Raw genomic sequence first — 19,967 nt, 5'->3', positions numbered from 1 at the left:
TCCATTTCTAAAGGGGCATAACTCTAAAATGGTTAGAGTGACGACACCAAAATTCAAACTTGATCTGTGTTTTGAGGTAATAAGCATTATGCATAAGTTTCATAACATTTGGTTGAGGCAAACTTAAGTTAGAGAACGGAAACCAACTTTGGGACATACGGACGGACGGACGTACAGACGGACAAGGGTAAAACTTAATGCCCCCTCCACAACGGCGGGGGCATAAAAAGTGTCGAAAACTGACTGAGTGAATTTTCTATGTCCAAGTACCATAACTCTGCATAAAATCATCAGACCATAACATAATTCGAACTTGATCTGTAACTTGTCATGAAATAACTATATACCAAATTTCAAATCAATATCTACAAGCATAAAGAAAAAAAGTGTCGAAAACTGATTTGCCGGACAGACAGACAGACAGACGGACGGAGTGCAAACCTGAAGTCCCCTTTGACTTCGTCGGTAGGGGACTAATAAATATCTGTTGAATAGGGAACTCAGGAAGTCTCACCATTTATATAATAAACATCTGTTGAATCGGGAACTCAGGAAGTCTCACCATTTATATAATAAACATCTGTTGAATAGGGAACTCAGGAAGTCTCACCATTTATATAATAAACATCTGTTGAATAGGGAACTCAGGAAGTCTCACCATTTATATAATAAACATCTGTTGAATAGGGAACTCAGGAAGTCTCACCATTTATATAATAAACATCTGTTGAATAGGGAACTCAGGAAGTCTCACCATTTAAATAAGTTGTTGATTCAAAATTAATTGTGTGCATTTATCATTGCAATTGATTATCAACACAAACACAAGTTTAATAATTGCTATTTCATACAATGCTGCATAGAAATAACGTTATTAAAATTTAAATGCGTTTTTATTATTGCAACACCTATATCATCGCAATTTTCCCTATAACAAAAACATCACAAAAATTCCTGAATGTATTAAATATAGGCATGAGTGAATACAACCATTCATAAAATATTTTATTTTGCATTTTACATTTGAATTTGTGTAACAGCATTAATAACTGGTATGAAATAGTTTATGTTATTGAACAGTACCATTTATGATGTAGTAAATACGTCTGGTAATTATCTTTCTTAATCAAACCAAAAAACTAGTTCAGTTCATCAGAAATCATGTAATACCAATAGTGCTTAGAAACTTGTATGTTATAATTTCAGCCCTCAAGCCTCTTATCCTCTCTGGTAGTGGCTGATTAAATGAATTGTCCTTATTAACGTTTTTTATGATGATTATAATGTATACAGTTTACAAACAAAACAGTATAAAAATCAAAAGACTAGATAGGAAAAATTGTGCTTTATGCACTGTTTTCTTCATTTGCTCACAAAACAACAAAATATAACAAACTAGGGAACAGTTGAAACAAAATATAACAAACAGACTGAAAATCAGATTTAAAAAAAATCTCAAAAACAAATCCCCTATCCGAACTAAGCCTATATATTTTTTTCTTAATTTGTAATTCTTGATGATTTCCGCAACCAGTAAAAATTATATCATCCACCTTTAATAAGGGCCCAATGAAATGTTTAAATGTTATATTTAAATCTGTTGTATAAAAGTGCTTGCTTATGATTTCTGAATACAGATTACAGAGTCCAGGATGAGTAAACAACTTTAACACAAAAGAGTTTTGATGTACTTTATGAAATTTAAATTGTACATATCTAATGTAAAGGAAAATATATTATTTGAGAACAAAAATGAAATTGCGTCAACTGTTTTCATCATGCTTCATGGCATTAAAATATCAATGTAAAAATCCTCAAAAAAATATCATGAGTATGCATAACGTATGAGATTCAATCAGAAATAAACAATAATATTAAGTACTGGTCATGTGACCTTTACACCCACACCTTAAAGCTTTAATACTGGTCATGTGACCTTTACACCCACACCTTAAAGCTTTAAGTACTGGTCATGTGACCTTTACACCCACACCTTAAAGCTTTAATAATGCTATAAACAAAAACAGAATTTTGCTCTGTAATCAATTTATATACATTTATGCTTATTGATTGAATTCTGTAAAAGCATAAGATTAATAAAGTGGTCTTCAGACTTTAAAAATAACAACTATTCTGACAAAAATGCACAACCAATCTTCACATTTGTTGCAGCTTATACTTGTCAGAAAATATAACTCTGAATGACAAGGTGACTATTTTTAGATGAACCATATATACACCTCATTGCAATGAGATCTGTTTTCTTGGAATTAAAAAATTAATTAAAATTTCATAGCAAACTATATTAAAAAATTATTACAATGTTATCAAACTTTACAATGTAACCAAATTATTACAATTTAACCAAACTTAAATTCTACACACATTGTTTTTCTCAATGCATCATTTATAAAACAATTCTTTAATTAAATGCAAACAATTTTGTACAAGGTCTCTAAAGTTAAGGCACTATAAATTTTAATGGCATTCTTTTTCATACTAAAAAGTAATAAACCATAAAAAAAGCTTTTTCTGACAGCTTACAACACTTAGTAATCATAAAGAATTGTGGGTAATTAGCCTGATGACTATAATGCTACAGCATTGGTTGATTATCCATTGATTGGTAGACATCATCAGCCAATCACAGACTTAGATGTCTCTTGATTCATCTTTCATTATGAGGGGATGCTGATAAAAATCATAATAAAATTATAAAAATTATATATGAAACAAAACCATATCAACAATTAACATTTTATTATCTAAAAATTACAAACATCTTAATTTCTGAAACATGGATTCTGACACAAACAAAAGTTTGATTTAATATTTTTTTGTTAACAATAAGGATACTGCAAAAATGGTGAAAAAATCATATCAAAACAAAACAAACAAATTTCAATATCAAGATTGAACATTACCCCCTACATCATTAATAACAACTAAAATAACATTAAATGAAATAATATGCGTGTGTGATTAATTGCCCTATTCTTATCTCAACAATATAACTGTCTCAAAAGTAAATAATAACTTGAATTCTCCTTTCATTTTGACTTTAGAGAAATCTCAGACCAATCCCTGGTTCTTATAAATAACTAAAATAAAACTACATATTGTTCTCATAGAGTTACAAGGACTGCAGCATTTACAATTGTCTTCAGAACTTCCAGACATTTTTCTGTTGGAGGTGTGGCAAAAGTGGCCACACCCCATTTCTGTCCATCATTCTCAACAGAAACTGTCAAACTTGATACACACATTCCAGCACTAGCTAAAGCACCTAAAAAGAAATATTTTATATACGTCATTCAGGTTCGGTACAGTGTATGTCAAATTATGTGTCCTTTCTATATCCAATAATATACACTGTCTATTTCAAGCTATATATACCATGTCTAGTTCATATTATATACAATGTGTTGAACTATATAATCCTGTTTATGTCACCCACATCTATTGTTTTCTCACCAAAATTCAGTTAACATAATTACATTGGGCACGTCACAAGATAGGTTTTATCATGACAGTCAATAATATTACTGTATGATATTTACTATGAAATACAGCAGCTAATATATAGAATATTAGTGCATGACTTCTGAATGACAAGAATAAGTACATTGATCATGATTAAATACTGTAAATTCAGAAATTATTGCATGCATTTATTAATGCGATTTTTGAAGAATTAACAAAAATGCGAGTTTAATATTGCGATTTTAGGAAAAGCTACATACCGATATATGTATTTGATATCAGAATGCGAGTTCTTATTATTGCGATACTCAAGTAGTCGCGTTATTCACATTTATAAAAACCTCGCAATAATTTCTAAATTTACAGTAAGCACCACTACCTTAAAGCATTTTGTAACACGTTATCAATTTGTACAAATTGAGCTCACCTAATAAGGACTTATAAGTAACTAAAAAAAAGTTTTGTAAAACCATGTTCTTATGTTGTGCTGTTACACTCTTGTCAGAGGTTAGGGGAGGGTTGGGCACCCACAAACATGTTTAACCCTGCCACATTCTGCATGTGCCTGTCCCAAGTCAGGAACATATAATGCAGTGGCTGTCGTTTGTAACGGTATGTTATATTTGTTTCTGTTTGAATTGTTTCACATTTGTCATTTTGGGGCCTTTTATAGCTTGCTATGTGGTATGGTAGTTAATGTAGGGCCTTTTATAGCTTGCTATGTGGTATGGTAGTTAATGTAGGGCCTTTTATAGCTTGCTATGCGGTATGGTAGTTAATGTAGGGCCTATTATAGCTTGCTATGAGGGTATGGTAGTTAATGTAGGGCCTTTTATAGCTTGCTATGTGGTATGGTAGTTAATGTAGGGCCTTTTATAGCTTGCTATGCGGTATGGTAGTTAATGTAGGGCCTTTTATAGCTTGCTATGCGGTATGGTAGTTAATGTAGGGCCTTTTATAGCTTGCTATGCGGTATGGTAGTTAATGTAGGGCCTTTTATAGCTTGCTATGCGGTATAGTAGTTAATGTAGGGCCTTTTATAGCTTGCTATGCGGTATGGTAGTTAATGATTGTTGAAAACCTTCGTTATGGTGACCTATAGTGTTAAGTCGTTGGGTCTCTGGGGGATAGTCATCTCATTGGCAATAATACAACATATTCTTATATTTCTATTCACGATTCATTGTGAGTAATACTGACCTGCTACACTTGGTAGTAACTGAGGGTTACCAGTTCCTTTGAAGAGTAAAGCTACATCAATCAGTGAGGCAGGTACAGAGAACTGTTGACCTTGGACTTCAATGAGAAGGGCATTACCACCAGATGTTGTTCCTGACAGACGGAATCCATTGTTGAATGTCACTGACACTACATTAGTATATGGCGCTGGAGCTGCTTCTTCGTGGGTGTTCTTTACCTGAATCATTGATTAGAATTTTAATCATTGATTATAACATTGAATCATTGATTAGAATTTTAAATCACGGATTGTAACTATTAACAATGGTTTTTATTATTTGCTAACATTTTATAATTTCCTGAGGTCTATATAAGATATTATTTCATTGTCAAAACTGAATGCCATTTCGTAAAATGAGCACTATACAATAAAGAACAAAGGCAATACGATAATTTTTTTGCCTCCACATTTAGACTGAAAATAGCTCAACTACTGTAAAACTTCAATGGTGCAAATCAGTAAAAAAAATCTCTATTAATTGGTACTGCACTAATGCCAAAATTGTCAATTCCAAACATTTCAACAATTTTATGCTTAAAAAATACAGAGCACATGCTTTGTCTCCTTTATTGATTTAATTAATTTCTAAACCCTTTGAATTGTATTTTTTAAAAACTCTAAACAAAAGTTGTACATCTTGTTCATAGAACGTTTAGGAGGCTTCATTAGAGAAGTGCTGACAACAAATAATGACAGACTTAAATGATGTTTGTAAACAGATTTAACAAGTTAACACATTTCAAAGGAAAAAAATATTGTTATTTTACAAATATACTCACATTTAATCCCATTTGTTTTGCTAAGGCTGGAGAATTAACTAGATTTAGAGTTGGACTATCCCCTCCTCCTAATGCAGGAGAGTTCTGTAGTAATCCTGAGAGTATAGCTGCACTCAAGTAGGATCCAGCTTGTTTCAATGATGGTCCTAGAAAAAAAAAAATTAAAACTCATCAAAAACATCACCTGTTCTAGACAATTAAAGTTTTTAATATGTTTGCCAGCAAAATTTTCAACATCCTTATATACTACAAATATTCTATTAAAATTGAAATTGATTTGATAATTTGAATAGTGTTATAAGATGGTATAAAGCCACTTATTTGGCCCCCAAAAATTCAAAAATCAAAAGTTGCAAAAAAACAAGCTAGGGTTGAGCGCTCAGTCAAGAACATGATAAACCCCGCCACATTCTTTATGTGCCTGTCCTAAGTCAGGAGCCTGTAGTTCAGTGGTTTTCATTGGTTCATGTCTGTCATATTTGTTTTTCGCAAATTTTGTTAAAAATAAGACAATTGGTTTTCTCATATAAATTGTTTCAGATTTTCATTTAGGGGCCTTTTTATATAGGTGACTATACAGTATGGGGTTTTGTCATTGTTGAAGGTTGTACAGTTGCCTATAATTGATTTCATCCACTTTATTTGAACTCTGTTTGATAGCTGTTTCATTGGCAATCATACCATATCTCCTTATCTTTATATAGATATAAATCTATCAACTCTTCCGAAAGGTGATTTAAATTAAAAACCTAAAAAAGTACTGATAAATTCAAATTCTGTTACCGGTACATACTTTGGCAGTAAAATGGAACTACTAGTTTTATGTTCTATCGTGTCTATATTCATGTAAAAGTCCTAACTTGTTCTGAATTCCTATATAAATTTACTGTTGTAAAGGGAGATAATTCAGTAGTGACTGTACATAAAAGATTCTCTTACCGTAAGTTGTGACTTGCATATGTTCTACATTTCCTGGGTTTAAACCTGCTGCCACTTGTCCTAACTTCCTACCAAGTTCTACCCATGGTCGAGATTCAGGACTCAAAGCATTTGTCATGGCATGTGCGTTTATCTGTAACATAATACAATAAAACTGAAAATTGAAAAACACAATGACCACAATTTTTCAAAATACTTTCAGTGTTTAAATACCATCTATGAATTCTAGTCTCAAACACTTTTTTAAACAGCTAGAATACATTCCAAACTTAAAATAAGTCTTAACGACAAACAATGAATGGCTATAATACATAGTTAGAAATTTTTTAGTGGTTGTGTAAAAAATTTTATCCCGACTTTGTATATTTCTAGGATTTTGATTGGATAACGCACGTCGTTACAAAACCCATAGCCCCTGGGTGTTGCTAACCCATATACCCAGACGTTGCTATCCATTACCCTGGGGGACTTCATGCGCATTTTCCTTAGTTCCATGGTTGTTCCTTGTGAAATATAGAATTCTGTAGATTATTCACGATGTCTGTAATTAAATATTTAATCCACTAACGATGTTATCTTATTTTGTCGATCATTTGCACTCATTTTAGTAAATGCATTACTTGGCTGCCACATTGTCAATGAATGGGACTACCGACCTAGCTATGCAAATAACCCACGTTGACGTCACACCGTCTATGATGTAACTCTCACAACATTGAGCGCCAAATTCAACCCACTCCAGTTTCTCTGTCTCTGTATTAAAAACTTCTTATATTTGACTACCTGTAGGGTTCTACCAAAGGTAGTACCCTACACCCCATAAAAAGATATGTCAAATTCCCAAATTTCAATAAAAGATTTTTAGAAAATGAAAAAAACGTTGCTTTCACGTTACACTTTGTGGTCGAATTTCTCTATAAATCGACAAATTTGGACTAAGACCGGGGATAAATTCGTTATCTACGTTCATATCCGTAGATATGAATGTAGATAACTTATAATACCTACATATGTTTTGAATAATTAATAGGTTTAGGTCCATTGTGACATTTTGTTAAAAGTACATATTCAACAATACAAAAGATCTCTTTATTTTCAGAGAATTCCAAGGTAATTGATGACCTGAAGAGATTTAGCAGGCCAAAAAAATACTTTTTTTAATTTGCAAGTCAAAGAAATTTTGCAAAAGTTATTTTTAACCAGCAACTTACAGCACCAAATAGACTTTTTCCTCGCACCACATCTACAAATTGTTCTGCAATCTCAACAGCCACTCGTTTCTGTGCTTCAGTTGTACTTGCTCCTAAATGTGGAGTGGCTAATACTTGTGGCATCTTTGCTAAACTAAAATCTTTGGGTGGCTCACTTTCAAACACATCTAGACCTGCTCCTCCACACTGCCCAGATTCTATAGCTCTCTTAATGGCAGCCTCTTCAATGATTCCACCTCTGGCTACATTTACTACTTTAACACCTTTCTTACAAACTGAGAATACTTGGTCATTTATTAAATCTGTAAAGACACAAAACATTTATCGTACAGAATGAGCTACATTTACTACTTTAACACCTCTTCTACAAATGTAGAATACTTGGTCATTCATTAGTTCTGTAATGACACAAAACATTTATCTTACAGAATGAGCTACATTTCCAGAGTTCGCGAAAATGGTCAGTCCTGTTGGTCAAAATGAGGCTCGGACCAGTATTTTGAAGGCTAGTGCCGGTCCCCATGACCGATGTAAAAACGGCCGTTGTAGTGCATATTTCGGCACTTTTTTACATCGGTTATTAGATGTACCGCAACTGTTTCCAATAAGTGTTTACATCGGTTATCAGATGTACCAATTTCCGGTACTGGTTTACGGATTCATTATAAACAAACCAAAGCGGCGATTTACATGTGGCCTACTAAATATGTTCATAGAGCCATCCCTGGCAAACAATCGGCGATTGAACCCTACAATGGAGCAAACAAATACTGTAACAGCCGAGAAAGTGATTCAGATGATGAAATGGATAGTGAAGATGACTTTAAATAAGAACAATCAGAAGACCTGAACTGGTACTTCATTGTTAATTTGCCTGTGGGTGCGAAGAATAAAACTAATATTAATAAAGTTATTTTTCGATAAAATACGTTATTGATTTTATTTCAAGATAAAATTGACAGATTTTGTAGGATTGGCTAAAATTTTGTAGGACTGACAAATAATCATGCTTTGTCGGTCCCATGACTGACGGGTCAAAATAAGTTTTCGCGAACTCTGCATTTCCTACTTTAACACCTCTTCTACAAATGTAGAATACTTGGTCATTCATTAGTTCTGTAATGAGACAAAACATTTATCTTACAGAATGTAGAATACTTGGTCATTCATTAGTTCTGTAATGACACAAAACATTTATCTTACAGAATGTAGAATACTTGGTCATTCATTAGTTCTGTGAAATAAAGACACAATAAGTGAGAATGACACATTTCTTAAATATTCTTTAACAAGTATATTCCAAACAAAAAGGTTAAGAAGGCATTTGGAAGCATTAAAACCAAAAGCAATTCTTAACCGAACAGACAGTCTAAGTTTGACTACGGAAAAACATTATATTTTTTTACATCCTAAAATGTCTGAAGACTTCTAAGAATAGAAAGTAGACCTACATACATCCTGGACCACAAAAGAGAACTTACTTCTGGTCTGTGGAATGAGTGGTGTATGAACTGTAATATAATCAGCTAGTGGCCAAATCTTCTCAAGTGGCATCCATTCTGTGTTAAACTCTGCACTAACTTCAGCTGGGATGATAGGATCATAACCAATGGTCTGAAAATACAAATTAGAAATTTGTATTCAAGTTTTTTCATCGCTATAAGTTCTCCATTATGTCCATTGGCATTTAATTTTTTAAAGCCCTCAAAATTTAGCTTATTCATAAATAAACTGTTGACTCAGAGATATGTCTTGCCTGTCTGCAGAAAATTCTGAAAAAGACAATCTGATGGACAGAAATAATTAATTCGAAGTCACTGGACCATGACAAGGAGGGCAGAAAGCTCAAAATGATCGTCAAATTGAAATGTACTGATAGTAATGCAACTTTATAGAAAATATCATTGTCTATCATAAGTTGTTAGTATCATACCAACTTAATCAGAAAACTTAAAATTGGAAATTGGTAATTTATTGAAAGTCACTGGACCATGACCTACGAAAAAAACGGCCCCGAAATAGTCACCAAACTGATATGTACTGATATTAAAGCTACTTTATAGAAAATATCATTGTTCTATCACAAGTAGTTCCTATCAAACTGACTTAAGCAGAAAACTTCACAATTGTTGACGGCAGTGCTGGAAAAGTAAGATGGGTATACGGTATGGGGTTTTCTCATTGTTGAAGGCCGTACAGTTGCCTTTAATTACTAACATCCACTTTATTTGAACTTTGGTGGATAGTTGTCTCATTGGCAATCATACCTCATCTTCTTATCTTTATATGTCTCATCTTCTGCCATTGCAGGCAAGACAAATATGACTGCATCCACAAAGCCAATTCTTCCTAAAGTCAACAACAGTCGTGTCATTTGCTTATTTGATGTTCCCCCATATATCAAATAAAATCTGTCATTAAAGATATTTTCAAATAGCACCTTGCTGTTGAATTTAACAGTGTCAAAGGAAACCAAATTTTATAAATGCAACTGCATGAAATAATTTGTGTGTATTCTAATGTTTAAAAAGTCCAGGTGAAAACACCATTGTAAGAAATGGCATCACTCTTACAGCCACTCTTTACTTGAAATTTGTGTCAATTACTTGTAAGCCTACAATGGCCAGTATTCAGATATGTAGCTTGTATATATCGTCTGGATGGGAATTCACAAGTTTTAATCATAAATCATACAAAATTGTCAACTTATTGCTTATTTTTTTAACTCTTCAATGACCAGTGTGTTTACTTACTGTCATCCCAAATGACTGCATCCTTAGAGCTACTTCTTTACCAATTCTGCCTAAACCTATAATGGCCAGGGTTTTTCCATAAAGCTCGTTACCCATCAGAACTTTTCTTTCACTCCATTTTTCTTCCTTCATAGCTCTATCACCTCGGTGGATATGTCTGAAAAATTAACATTTAAAATTCAACATATTTCATTCTATTGATCTATCAAATATCAAAAGCAATTCACAAACCAACATTTTGTTATGGAGCTAAGACAACTAATAAACACACTATAATGGTAATTATACAACCAAATTTTTCATAATCTGAATAACAAAATATACTATCTGTTATAGTCTTTGGTTTCCTTCTCATGACAAAAGTTTAGATAGTTCTTTTTTGTGTGTACTAAAGGAAAAGACATATTATTCTGCACGTTATTTGGTTAAGATGACCTTTGACCTTTTTGGCCATTCCACAATCTTTTCAAAACTCTTTTAATAATGCTTTGTATTATTCAAAATTATCAGTCAATATGTATTCTACAAGGATCAAAAGTCCTCCACCTTTCATTTGATACCTTAAATGGTATAATATATTCTACATAGTTTGTTTGATATTAACACCTATGTGTAGGAAATGTTGTTTTTAATATGTACTACTTTCCAGTATGTTCTTTTTTGACTGGGCCCAGATTTAGTTGTGTAACATCTTACAAGGTCTATCCAAATCATTTCGAAATGAATTTCGCTCAAACCAGTGCTAGGGGCGTCTTAAACTTGCAGTGTGGTGAGAGTTGTTTTTTTTTTTTTGCTCCATGTTTAAGGCCTCGCTATGACTTTGAGATGAAGAACAGCAATAAAAGAGCTGTTCCTTAGCTTTTTGTGTGTTATTTACTGTGCATGTACTGATTTTGTGTCATGGATGGATACCCCATATCCTTTGTTTTTCTATTCTGAACTATGTTTGATTCCAAGTGTTCCAGTGCAAAATTACTGTAGATAAGTTCTTCAGAATACCTGATTGTAAAATGTGTCATGTGTTTTGAGTTATATGCTCCTTATATATTTCAAAGTTACACCATCTCTCTCCATGGAGACAGCATTATGTCCTCAATGGTATCCATGCTTCCACAAGACAATAATTCAATCTTTAATTAAAATAACAAACTCCATGTCCAGTCTGTGTTTTTGTTTGATGTTTTTCTGCTTTGTATTGATCTGATGAGTTAATTCTTTTTCAACTGGTTTTTATAGTTTGTTCTTATGTTGTGCTGTTACACCACTGTCCCTGTTTAGGGGAGGGTTGAGCTCTCACAAACATGTTTAACCCTTCCACATTCTTTATATGCCTGTCCCAAGTCAGGAGCCTGTGGTTCAGTAGTTGTCTTTGGTTCATGTCTGTCATATTTGTTTTTCATAAATTGTTATGTCATAAATTAGGCCGTTAGTTTTCTTAATTGAATTGTTTCATATTTTTCATGTCGGGACCTTTTTATAGCAGACTATATGGTATGGGGTTTTCTCATTGTTGGAAGGCTGTACGGTTGCCTATAATTGCTTACATCCACTTCATTTGAACTTTGATGGATAGTTGTCTCACTGGCAATCATACCACATCTCCTTATTTTTATATTCAGTAACAGATTTGTCTTTTTACTGAGTTATAGTACAAGTTTACCTTGATAATGCCTAAATCAATGTACAAGTATGTTCAGCAGCATTTACCTTGATAATGCACAGATCAATGTACAAGTATGTTCAGCAGCACTTACCTTGATAATGCACAGATCAATGTACAAGTATGTTCAGCAGCATTTACCTTGATAATGCACAGATCAATGTACAAGTATGTTCAGCAGCACTTACCTTGATAATGCACAGATCAATGTACAAGTATGTTCAGCAGCATTTACCTTGATAATGCACAGATCAATGTACAAGTATGTTCAGCAGCATTTACCTTGATAATGCACAGATCAATGTACAAGTATGTTCAGCAGCACTTACCTTGATAATGCACAGATTAATGTACAAGTATGTTCAGCAGCACTTACCTTGATAATGCACAGATCAATGTACAAGTATGTTCAGCAGCATTTACCTTGATAATGCACAGATCAATGTACAAGTATGTTCAGCAGCATTTACCTTGATAATGCACACAGAACTTACCTTGATAATGCACAGATCAATGTACAAGCATATTCAGCAGCATTAACCTTGATAATGCACAAATCAATGTACAAGCATATTCAGCATCACTTACCTTGATAATGCACAGATCAATGTATAAGTATGTTCAGCAGAACTTACCTTGATAATGCACAGATCAATGTACAAGTATGTTCAGCAGAACTTACCTTGATAATGCACAGATCAATGTACAAGTATGTTCCGCAGCACTTAGTGTGTTTCCTCCTGGTGTACTGAAATAAATAAATGTAAATTGTTTATAAAAAGTTATGTTTCTCATTTTCTGTTTTCTTGACTGAAAGTATGCAATAAACAGCTGTGGCTTCCTTCGCTAGCCTCTTGATGTTAAAAGCATATTTTGAATGTAATATTGGTTCAACTCCACCAGATTTTGTGCCTGTACCACATAAGCCTATCTAAATCATTTGTTGGTTGTTGTATTTTGATTATGTGTTGGTTGTTGTTTTTTATATCTTTTGTACATCTTTTTTTACTTTTAGAAAAGTTGGTTGGTGGGTATGGTCTGTTGTACAATATTTTTAGTAATTCCTGTTATCTGTTTTGAATTATTAATGAACTCCTGAAATAAGGTGCTGCAAGTAAACCTCACAAATTTAACAGCCCATTAGAAATGTATAACTGTATGATATTAAAAGAGTGCTGTACATGCAATGTAGATCTATACAATACATTCTTACTTCATCACAATAATTCCACGTCTTGTAGCAACATCACAGTCAATGTTATCGACACCCGTACCTGCACGACCAATAATCTTCAGGTTGGTTCCAGCATTGATGACATCAGCTGTTACCTTAGTAGCAGATCTAACTACCAGTCCATCATATTTCTATATATAAAAAGAATATATTCAGCTTAACATGATAAATAATGAATTTTCAGCGTATTTTACCGAAATGTTTTACAAATGTTATCAGGTTATTATGTAAAAAATGTGTTAATGAGACGGAAATCCTACAACACAAAAAAAATCAACCAAAAGACCCCTGGACGGGTCCTTAACAATTGATGTGTATCTATACACTAGGGCAAGCTCTAAATCGCAACCTTTTTACAAAAGTTGTGAATACAATGTAGATTAAACAGAGATTATCAAAGTTTCACCACAAACATCAAATTTCATGAATGTCAAAAGAGGTCTGTCCTGGATGTTTGTAAGAGTTATCATATATTTCACACTGCATGTTCACAACAATGGGACATTTTTTAAATGTTTGAGATATTTTAGTGACATTCATATAAAGGGAAAACAAATTGAAAATATGGTACTACAAACTTTCCTGCTATCAATGCCCTCATGTAAAATGAAAAAAAGCTCTGGTGTAAAATTATTAAAAGGTTTTTAGAGAGAAAAAAATACAGAAGTGTGAAAAAGGAGAGGTAACTTGATGATTTGTTGATGGATGCTGTACATAACTGATGACAATAGAATAATCTAATTATACTTTGAATATTTTGGAACATTTCAATACATCATTAAAATCCATCTTCTTATTGATTGATTGATATTTAACGCCACTTTCAGCACTATTGTGCTATTTTGTGGCTGTCAGTTTTTATTGGTGGAGGAAGCGGGGAAAATGTAAGTGAAAAAGAAGATTTTCTAGTCATAAGATGTAATCAGTTTAAGGGATTAGTGTCCAGGAATGGGACATATTACTTTTAATCTTTACATAATTTGGACAGTATAAAGATACTGTAACAAATATAAAACCATTAGACAGGATGCAGATCAATAACCAGATTAAAACCCAAGAGTTTAATAGGATCTGTTTTGGATACAACATTATTTTTTATATTAACTAGGGTATGACACTAATGATTTTCCAATCTGATTAAAATACAGATCCCGTCTCAAAGCTTTCCTTACAAGGATCAAACAACGCTCTGTTTTACTTTCTGTTCTGGTAATTTTTACATCAGCCAATGAAATTTCAGCCTTCAAAGTTTTGATGGTGTGTATTAATCAGACAAAACCAGAGGATTCCGAAAGGTTTTCAAAACAGAAAGTAGAATAGAGCATTTTCAGATCCTTGTAAGCAAAGCTTGGACACAGGATATTTTAATCAGATGGATGATTTCCATCTTTCTTTGAAGAGACTAGTGACTGAGAAAAAATTATTTCTTGTGTTTAAATATCATCTGTGTTATGTTTGTAAGCCACTAAGATGATTATCTATAATAACAAATGGTATAAATCTGTTATGTTAGGTAATCCATGAGACTGAATATTTTTGTTCAACATCTTGAACTATTTCAAAGAAAAGCAAATAAAAGCAAATTGAATGTTAATTTTGTTCTACTTGGCAATTTTCTCTACATTTTCTGTAGCATTATTGCCTGAATACATTAATTCATTTTACAAATGTATTAAGATCATCCTTGCCAAACGGTAAATAAAAACTGAAAATTTGCAACATTTATTTTTCGATTGCAGTACAATCAAAATAATCATCAGTAAAATCAAAGATACTTTCATATTTTGGAATGTTCAATTAAATTATGAAAATCTAGAACTTTTTATGCTTTTGGGAGATAACAGTGGTAAAATCGAACCAAAATATACTTGTGTAAATCTCTTTTTTATTTTTACAAAATGGTCCATGTGGAAAATAAGAAACAAAATCAAATATGATGGGATAAAAATGTCATCTACAGATATTTTAAATCTTTGGAAATCATACATGATAATCAATCTGAAATCTGTACCCAGCTATATATCTAATAATACAATAGACACAGAAAATTTAAACATATTAATTAATAATATATGATAAAAAATAACTGTAAAGGACGATGTTATGCAGCCTGCATTTAATGTACTCTTTAATTTGTATTAGGTAGTCCATTGCTCAGCAGTGCACTTGATTATGTTATCATGGTTATAATGTTATATTATTTAGTGTAAGTATCTAGAAAGCTGTTTTTTTCATTTATTGTCATATAAAAGAATGTTTAGCATTTTTATTATACTATTTTTTCGTGTAATAAATACTGCATGAATTTGTTTTACATGTTTTTTTTGTACATTTTGTATTTTAAAACATAAATTTAAGAATTTTAAAATCAAGATTTAGACTGCTGCTTCCTGGGCAACTGAGGAAATTGTAAACAGGAAAATTTTTGAAAAAAACAAATATCTATTAAAAAAAAAAAAGATCATCCAATATACAAAGTTTAATGAACTTCTGAAAAAAGATCAAACAACCTAAATTCCTCAAGTGCACTCTAATCACATTAACAGATTAAAACATTTACTGACATACAAAAGCATGTATATAACATAAAGGGGACACACTGAATAACTACAATATTTGCCTTAGGATAATATCTTAGTACATTTGTATTATGAATTATTGTCCTATTAATACCTAAAATGGCATACACAAAAAAAATACACTTCTTAGTATTGTCAGAGTATCAATAAGAATGTGTCCATAGTACACTGATGCCCCACTCGCACTATCATTTTCTATGTTCAGTGGACCATGAAATTGGGGTCAAAACTCTTAATTTGGCATTAAAATTAGAAAAATCATAGCATAGGGAACATCTGTACGAAGTTTCAAGTTGATTGGACTTCAACTTCATCAAAAACTACCTTGACCAAAAATTTTAACCTGAAGCAGGATGGACAGATGGACGAACAAACGGACACACAGACCGAAAAACAGAATGCGCCTAAGTGGGGCATAAAAATGTTGATTTTGGTTAGTTTTTCTACATTTGTTCTATATAGTACATGATATCAGGGCTCACACTACTTCAGAATCATAGGGAGAAGTGACTTCTCTTTTTGAAATTGATAGAGAAAAGTGGTGCGACTTAAAAGAAAATTGCTTGTTCACTTGTGGCGCTAAAATGTTTGGTTTTTACCAGAATATAAAGAGCCATATATATCTTATTTATTTAATTATTTTCTAAATTGTTTCATTCATACCTGAGAATACAATAAAGTAACAGCTGTTTCAGTTTATGTCTTAAATAATCATTCATAGTTACACAATCATATTTGTTCCTTTGTCAGAAACTACCAAATATTTATCTAACACTAAAAAGAACTTTTTTTATAGCAAATAGGAAAAGAAAGTATCATACATCAATTAAAATTCAATCCAAAAACTATTTTGTTTATGAAATTCATTGTTTCTCATTAAAAGATATATAAATTTAACAAAGATAAGCAACTTTAATCAATAAAATGAAACCATGCATTTACATGGAAAAATAAACAATTAGCAAGGAGATCTAACCAAAAGTCTGTTAATGCGTGTGGAATGCGTAATTTTCCCTTTTCGGGGTCAGTATTCTTCTGTCAGCTGTTCCATTCGTTTCTCTGTAGTTGTTATAGTAATACAGATTTTTGTCATAGCGGATCCTCTTAAGATGAATGCTGCCTCTGATCCTGTGGTTCATATAAATATTTTGAAATGGCGGACAAAAAAATAATTTACAAAAATTAAAAAAAGTTTGACAAGTGATATGGAAAGAAATATGACGCTTTCAATGCAATGATTGGATAAGGCATTAACTATAGGCAATTTTCAACACATTCTAATGAAGTAACAAACTTATTTTGCCGAAAATCAAAATGTTTTGATATACGTTCTTAAGTAACAAGTACCAGAAGTGAAAGAAAATACTTCATAAAAGTTGTTTCTTTGAAATAACATACAACAAATCTGTAAACAATGGTAAAGTCAATACTTTCTCATTTTTTCTAGAGAAATAAAGTATATTAAGTTTCACTTGTACACTGCTGTAAGAAGTTAAAACATTTTGAATAATCCTGGATGGGATACTGATTATGATATATATATGATTACCAGATCGCTTGACAGTTATTGGATTGAGACCAGGGAAGTTGTTACATGAAGATCATTGCACATGATGCACTATCTTTAGTAGGCTTGCATCTTAGCTATGGTAACCTAGGCCTTTTACAAGCATAACAGCTTCAATAATACAAAGCACTGAAAACAAATCATCCATTGGGTATTTTTTCAACAACAGGTCATCTTTATAAATTAACATTAATTCAAATGGATTTTAAATTGAACTGGCCAATTGTCGAATTCAGAAAAGCAATGTACAAAAGTTTTAAGTACTTAAAGAATAAGTTTGAGTTATTTCCCTTTGAACAGAAATACGGTTTAACATACATTTGTAGTACTCTAACATTAGATATGATTAACAGTTCTCTAAAATTAGATATGATGTAACACAATGTATATCTTTTTTCAAATTATATTCAAATATAATTAATAGTTCCAACTATTTTTTCTTTCATTTGTCACAAGCTAATACAGATCTGCAACTTATCTATGATCAATGTCAACAACTTTAAATGTAATGAAATATATCCTATAATAAATATAGATTATTATCTAATTACAGAAGTTCACTTCATAAAAAAAAAATATATATGTAGCATTCAGAAAATTAGTTTATACAGAATAACAAACAAACCTAACACAAAATTCTTCAAACAATTTACCAAAGAAAAGAAAAAAAAATCCAAAATGTCATTTATCATTAATACAATGTCTTAAAAATCTTTTAAAAAATGAGTTATTTCCCTTTGTACAGAAAGCGTTTTCATGTAAATGAACGAACACTGTTTGGCAGCTGCCTGCCCGCCGTACATCCCCAAGTCAATAACCCATTTTTACTTTGAAAATCCGGTTAAAAATGTAAAAAAAGGTTTCCTTTAATGTTTAATTAATCATTTGACAAAATGGATCATGAATAAAAATTGTCATGATAATCAAGAAAAGGTTCATTTATCTAAGACTTGGAAAGAAAGGCGGAAGATAAAAAATCTTCATTGAATTTACTCATACTAAGCTCACTACATGCAGTATTTACATCAAAACTAGTTAAAACAACAATCATGGTTTTCAAACACAGAACAATAATGCCAAAATTATTTGGCTTTGTAAATACAGTATTCATACATAATTTAAAACACTTTAATAATTAATAAAAAAATCATGAAAAAAAATATTTCATTTAAAAATCATAAAATTTAAATATTTTGATAAATAAACATCTAATTAAATAATTCAACCAGTATTTGAAAAAATAGGGTGCAAACGAACCCAGGGGGCGGACGAGTGTGGTGCGAACGTGTTAACAGTCTTCACGCTTAACCACAAGACCACCAGCCCAGGCTTGTAAAAACTAAAATTGCTTTCGGGCTTGTAAAATTCTTCTCTACAAGCCAACACAATCCAACTAAAATTATCATAAAATTGAGCTGCGGGCTTGTGGATTCAAAAGTTTATCGTGAACACTGCCGTGTAGCTTAAAAATTTGGGAGCGAACTGACCCGATACCCTGAATTACTTACTGGAATTTCTGTCAATAGTTGTTCTTTCGTTAGTTTTGTATTTTTCACTACTTGAATTCCATTCTTCTGTAAAATTTCGACACACTGAGTGTCAATTTCATCTGTGATTAAAACTGATTGCAACTGAAAGGACATTGTTCTTTTCTAACAAACACGTCTTCTGTATTCGATGTTTTCTAGCAGTCGGCAGTGCAAAACGGTGCACAGTTAAATTACTGCAAGCACCTGTTGGCGTAAACGTTCCGATTTAATAAAAAGTCAAGTTGTTTGTGCAATTATGTGCTATGGACTGAAACAGAGAGTAAAGCTTAAAATGTAAACCACTTGGTCTTGTCGGAATAGTTACAACAATTACAAGTCAGTTGAATGTATCAATGAAAGCGGACGTAAATACTTATATAAACATTATTTAGATGTACACCGTTGTGAATGTCATCGGAACTTTTCGTTTAATGTCATCCGGAATAGTTTGGGAGTTTTCCTTGAAAGTAGGTCAACCTACTGAGCATGATGGAAATTTCCCAAACCGACCAAAAGTGCTTTTTTCAACTGAATATTCAAATTAAATCTGGGACAACCTATTCCCATATTAAATAAACTGTAGTTTTTTATTATGTCAGGCGATTCAACATGGACGCTCAAACACCATCATAATATTCATTTTGACGGAAGGTGACATAGAGAATTCAAGGAATCTTTCTTTATTTAAAAAGTATTTTTAAAAATAAAAATTATACTACATGAACTCAAGGATTTGTATAGTAAGATCTTACTATACAAATCCTTGATGAACTTATCTAGAAATCTATTGATACTACCATATAAATATATTTCTAAGTTTTGTATTGTAAGGTAATTTGTATCATAGTATATAGTTGAATTTTTTTTCCATCTACCTCTTTCTATAGGTAATCTGAGGCAAATTAGTCTAAATTGACATAGAGTGTAAATATCACGGGGTTCCAAAACATCTAAATACTTTTCGAATCCAAAGAGTTCCTCGAAAAGGCGGTA

The 19,967-nt window shown here is 32.1% G+C and overlaps 1 protein-coding gene across 2 annotated transcripts; it reads right to left on the bottom strand.

Moving 5' to 3' along the window:
* Positions 1 to 992: 992 nt before the first annotated feature.
* LOC127731211 (D-3-phosphoglycerate dehydrogenase-like) lies at positions 993 to 19,177 on the bottom strand. 2 transcript variants are annotated; one of them, XR_007995558.1, is made up of 11 exons: positions 18,954 to 19,177; positions 13,279 to 13,430; positions 12,748 to 12,813; positions 10,406 to 10,562; positions 9,134 to 9,266; positions 7,653 to 7,954; positions 6,442 to 6,574; positions 5,503 to 5,648; positions 4,684 to 4,900; positions 1,994 to 3,286; positions 993 to 1,950 (listed from the first exon to the last, which is right to left on the bottom strand). XR_007995558.1 is itself a non-coding variant. In XM_052240167.1 (10 exons), exons 1-10 carry the CDS (start codon positions 19,086 to 19,088, stop codon positions 3,126 to 3,128), a joined length of 1,602 nt encoding a protein of 533 aa, XP_052096127.1. In that variant the 5' UTR covers positions 19,089 to 19,177; the 3' UTR covers positions 993 to 3,125. The 2 variants fall into 2 exon arrangements, 1 of the variants encoding a protein (XP_052096127.1); XM_052240167.1 differs by having other exon boundaries at positions 993 to 3,286.
* Positions 19,178 to 19,967: the final 790 nt, after the last annotated feature.

Source organism: Mytilus californianus, unplaced genomic scaffold (assembly GCF_021869535.1).
Source record: "Mytilus californianus isolate M0D057914Y unplaced genomic scaffold, xbMytCali1.0.p SCAF_2, whole genome shotgun sequence".
NCBI lineage: Eukaryota > Metazoa > Mollusca > Bivalvia > Mytilida > Mytilidae > Mytilus > Mytilus californianus.
This window is presented reverse-complemented; position numbering and strand designations above follow the sequence as displayed.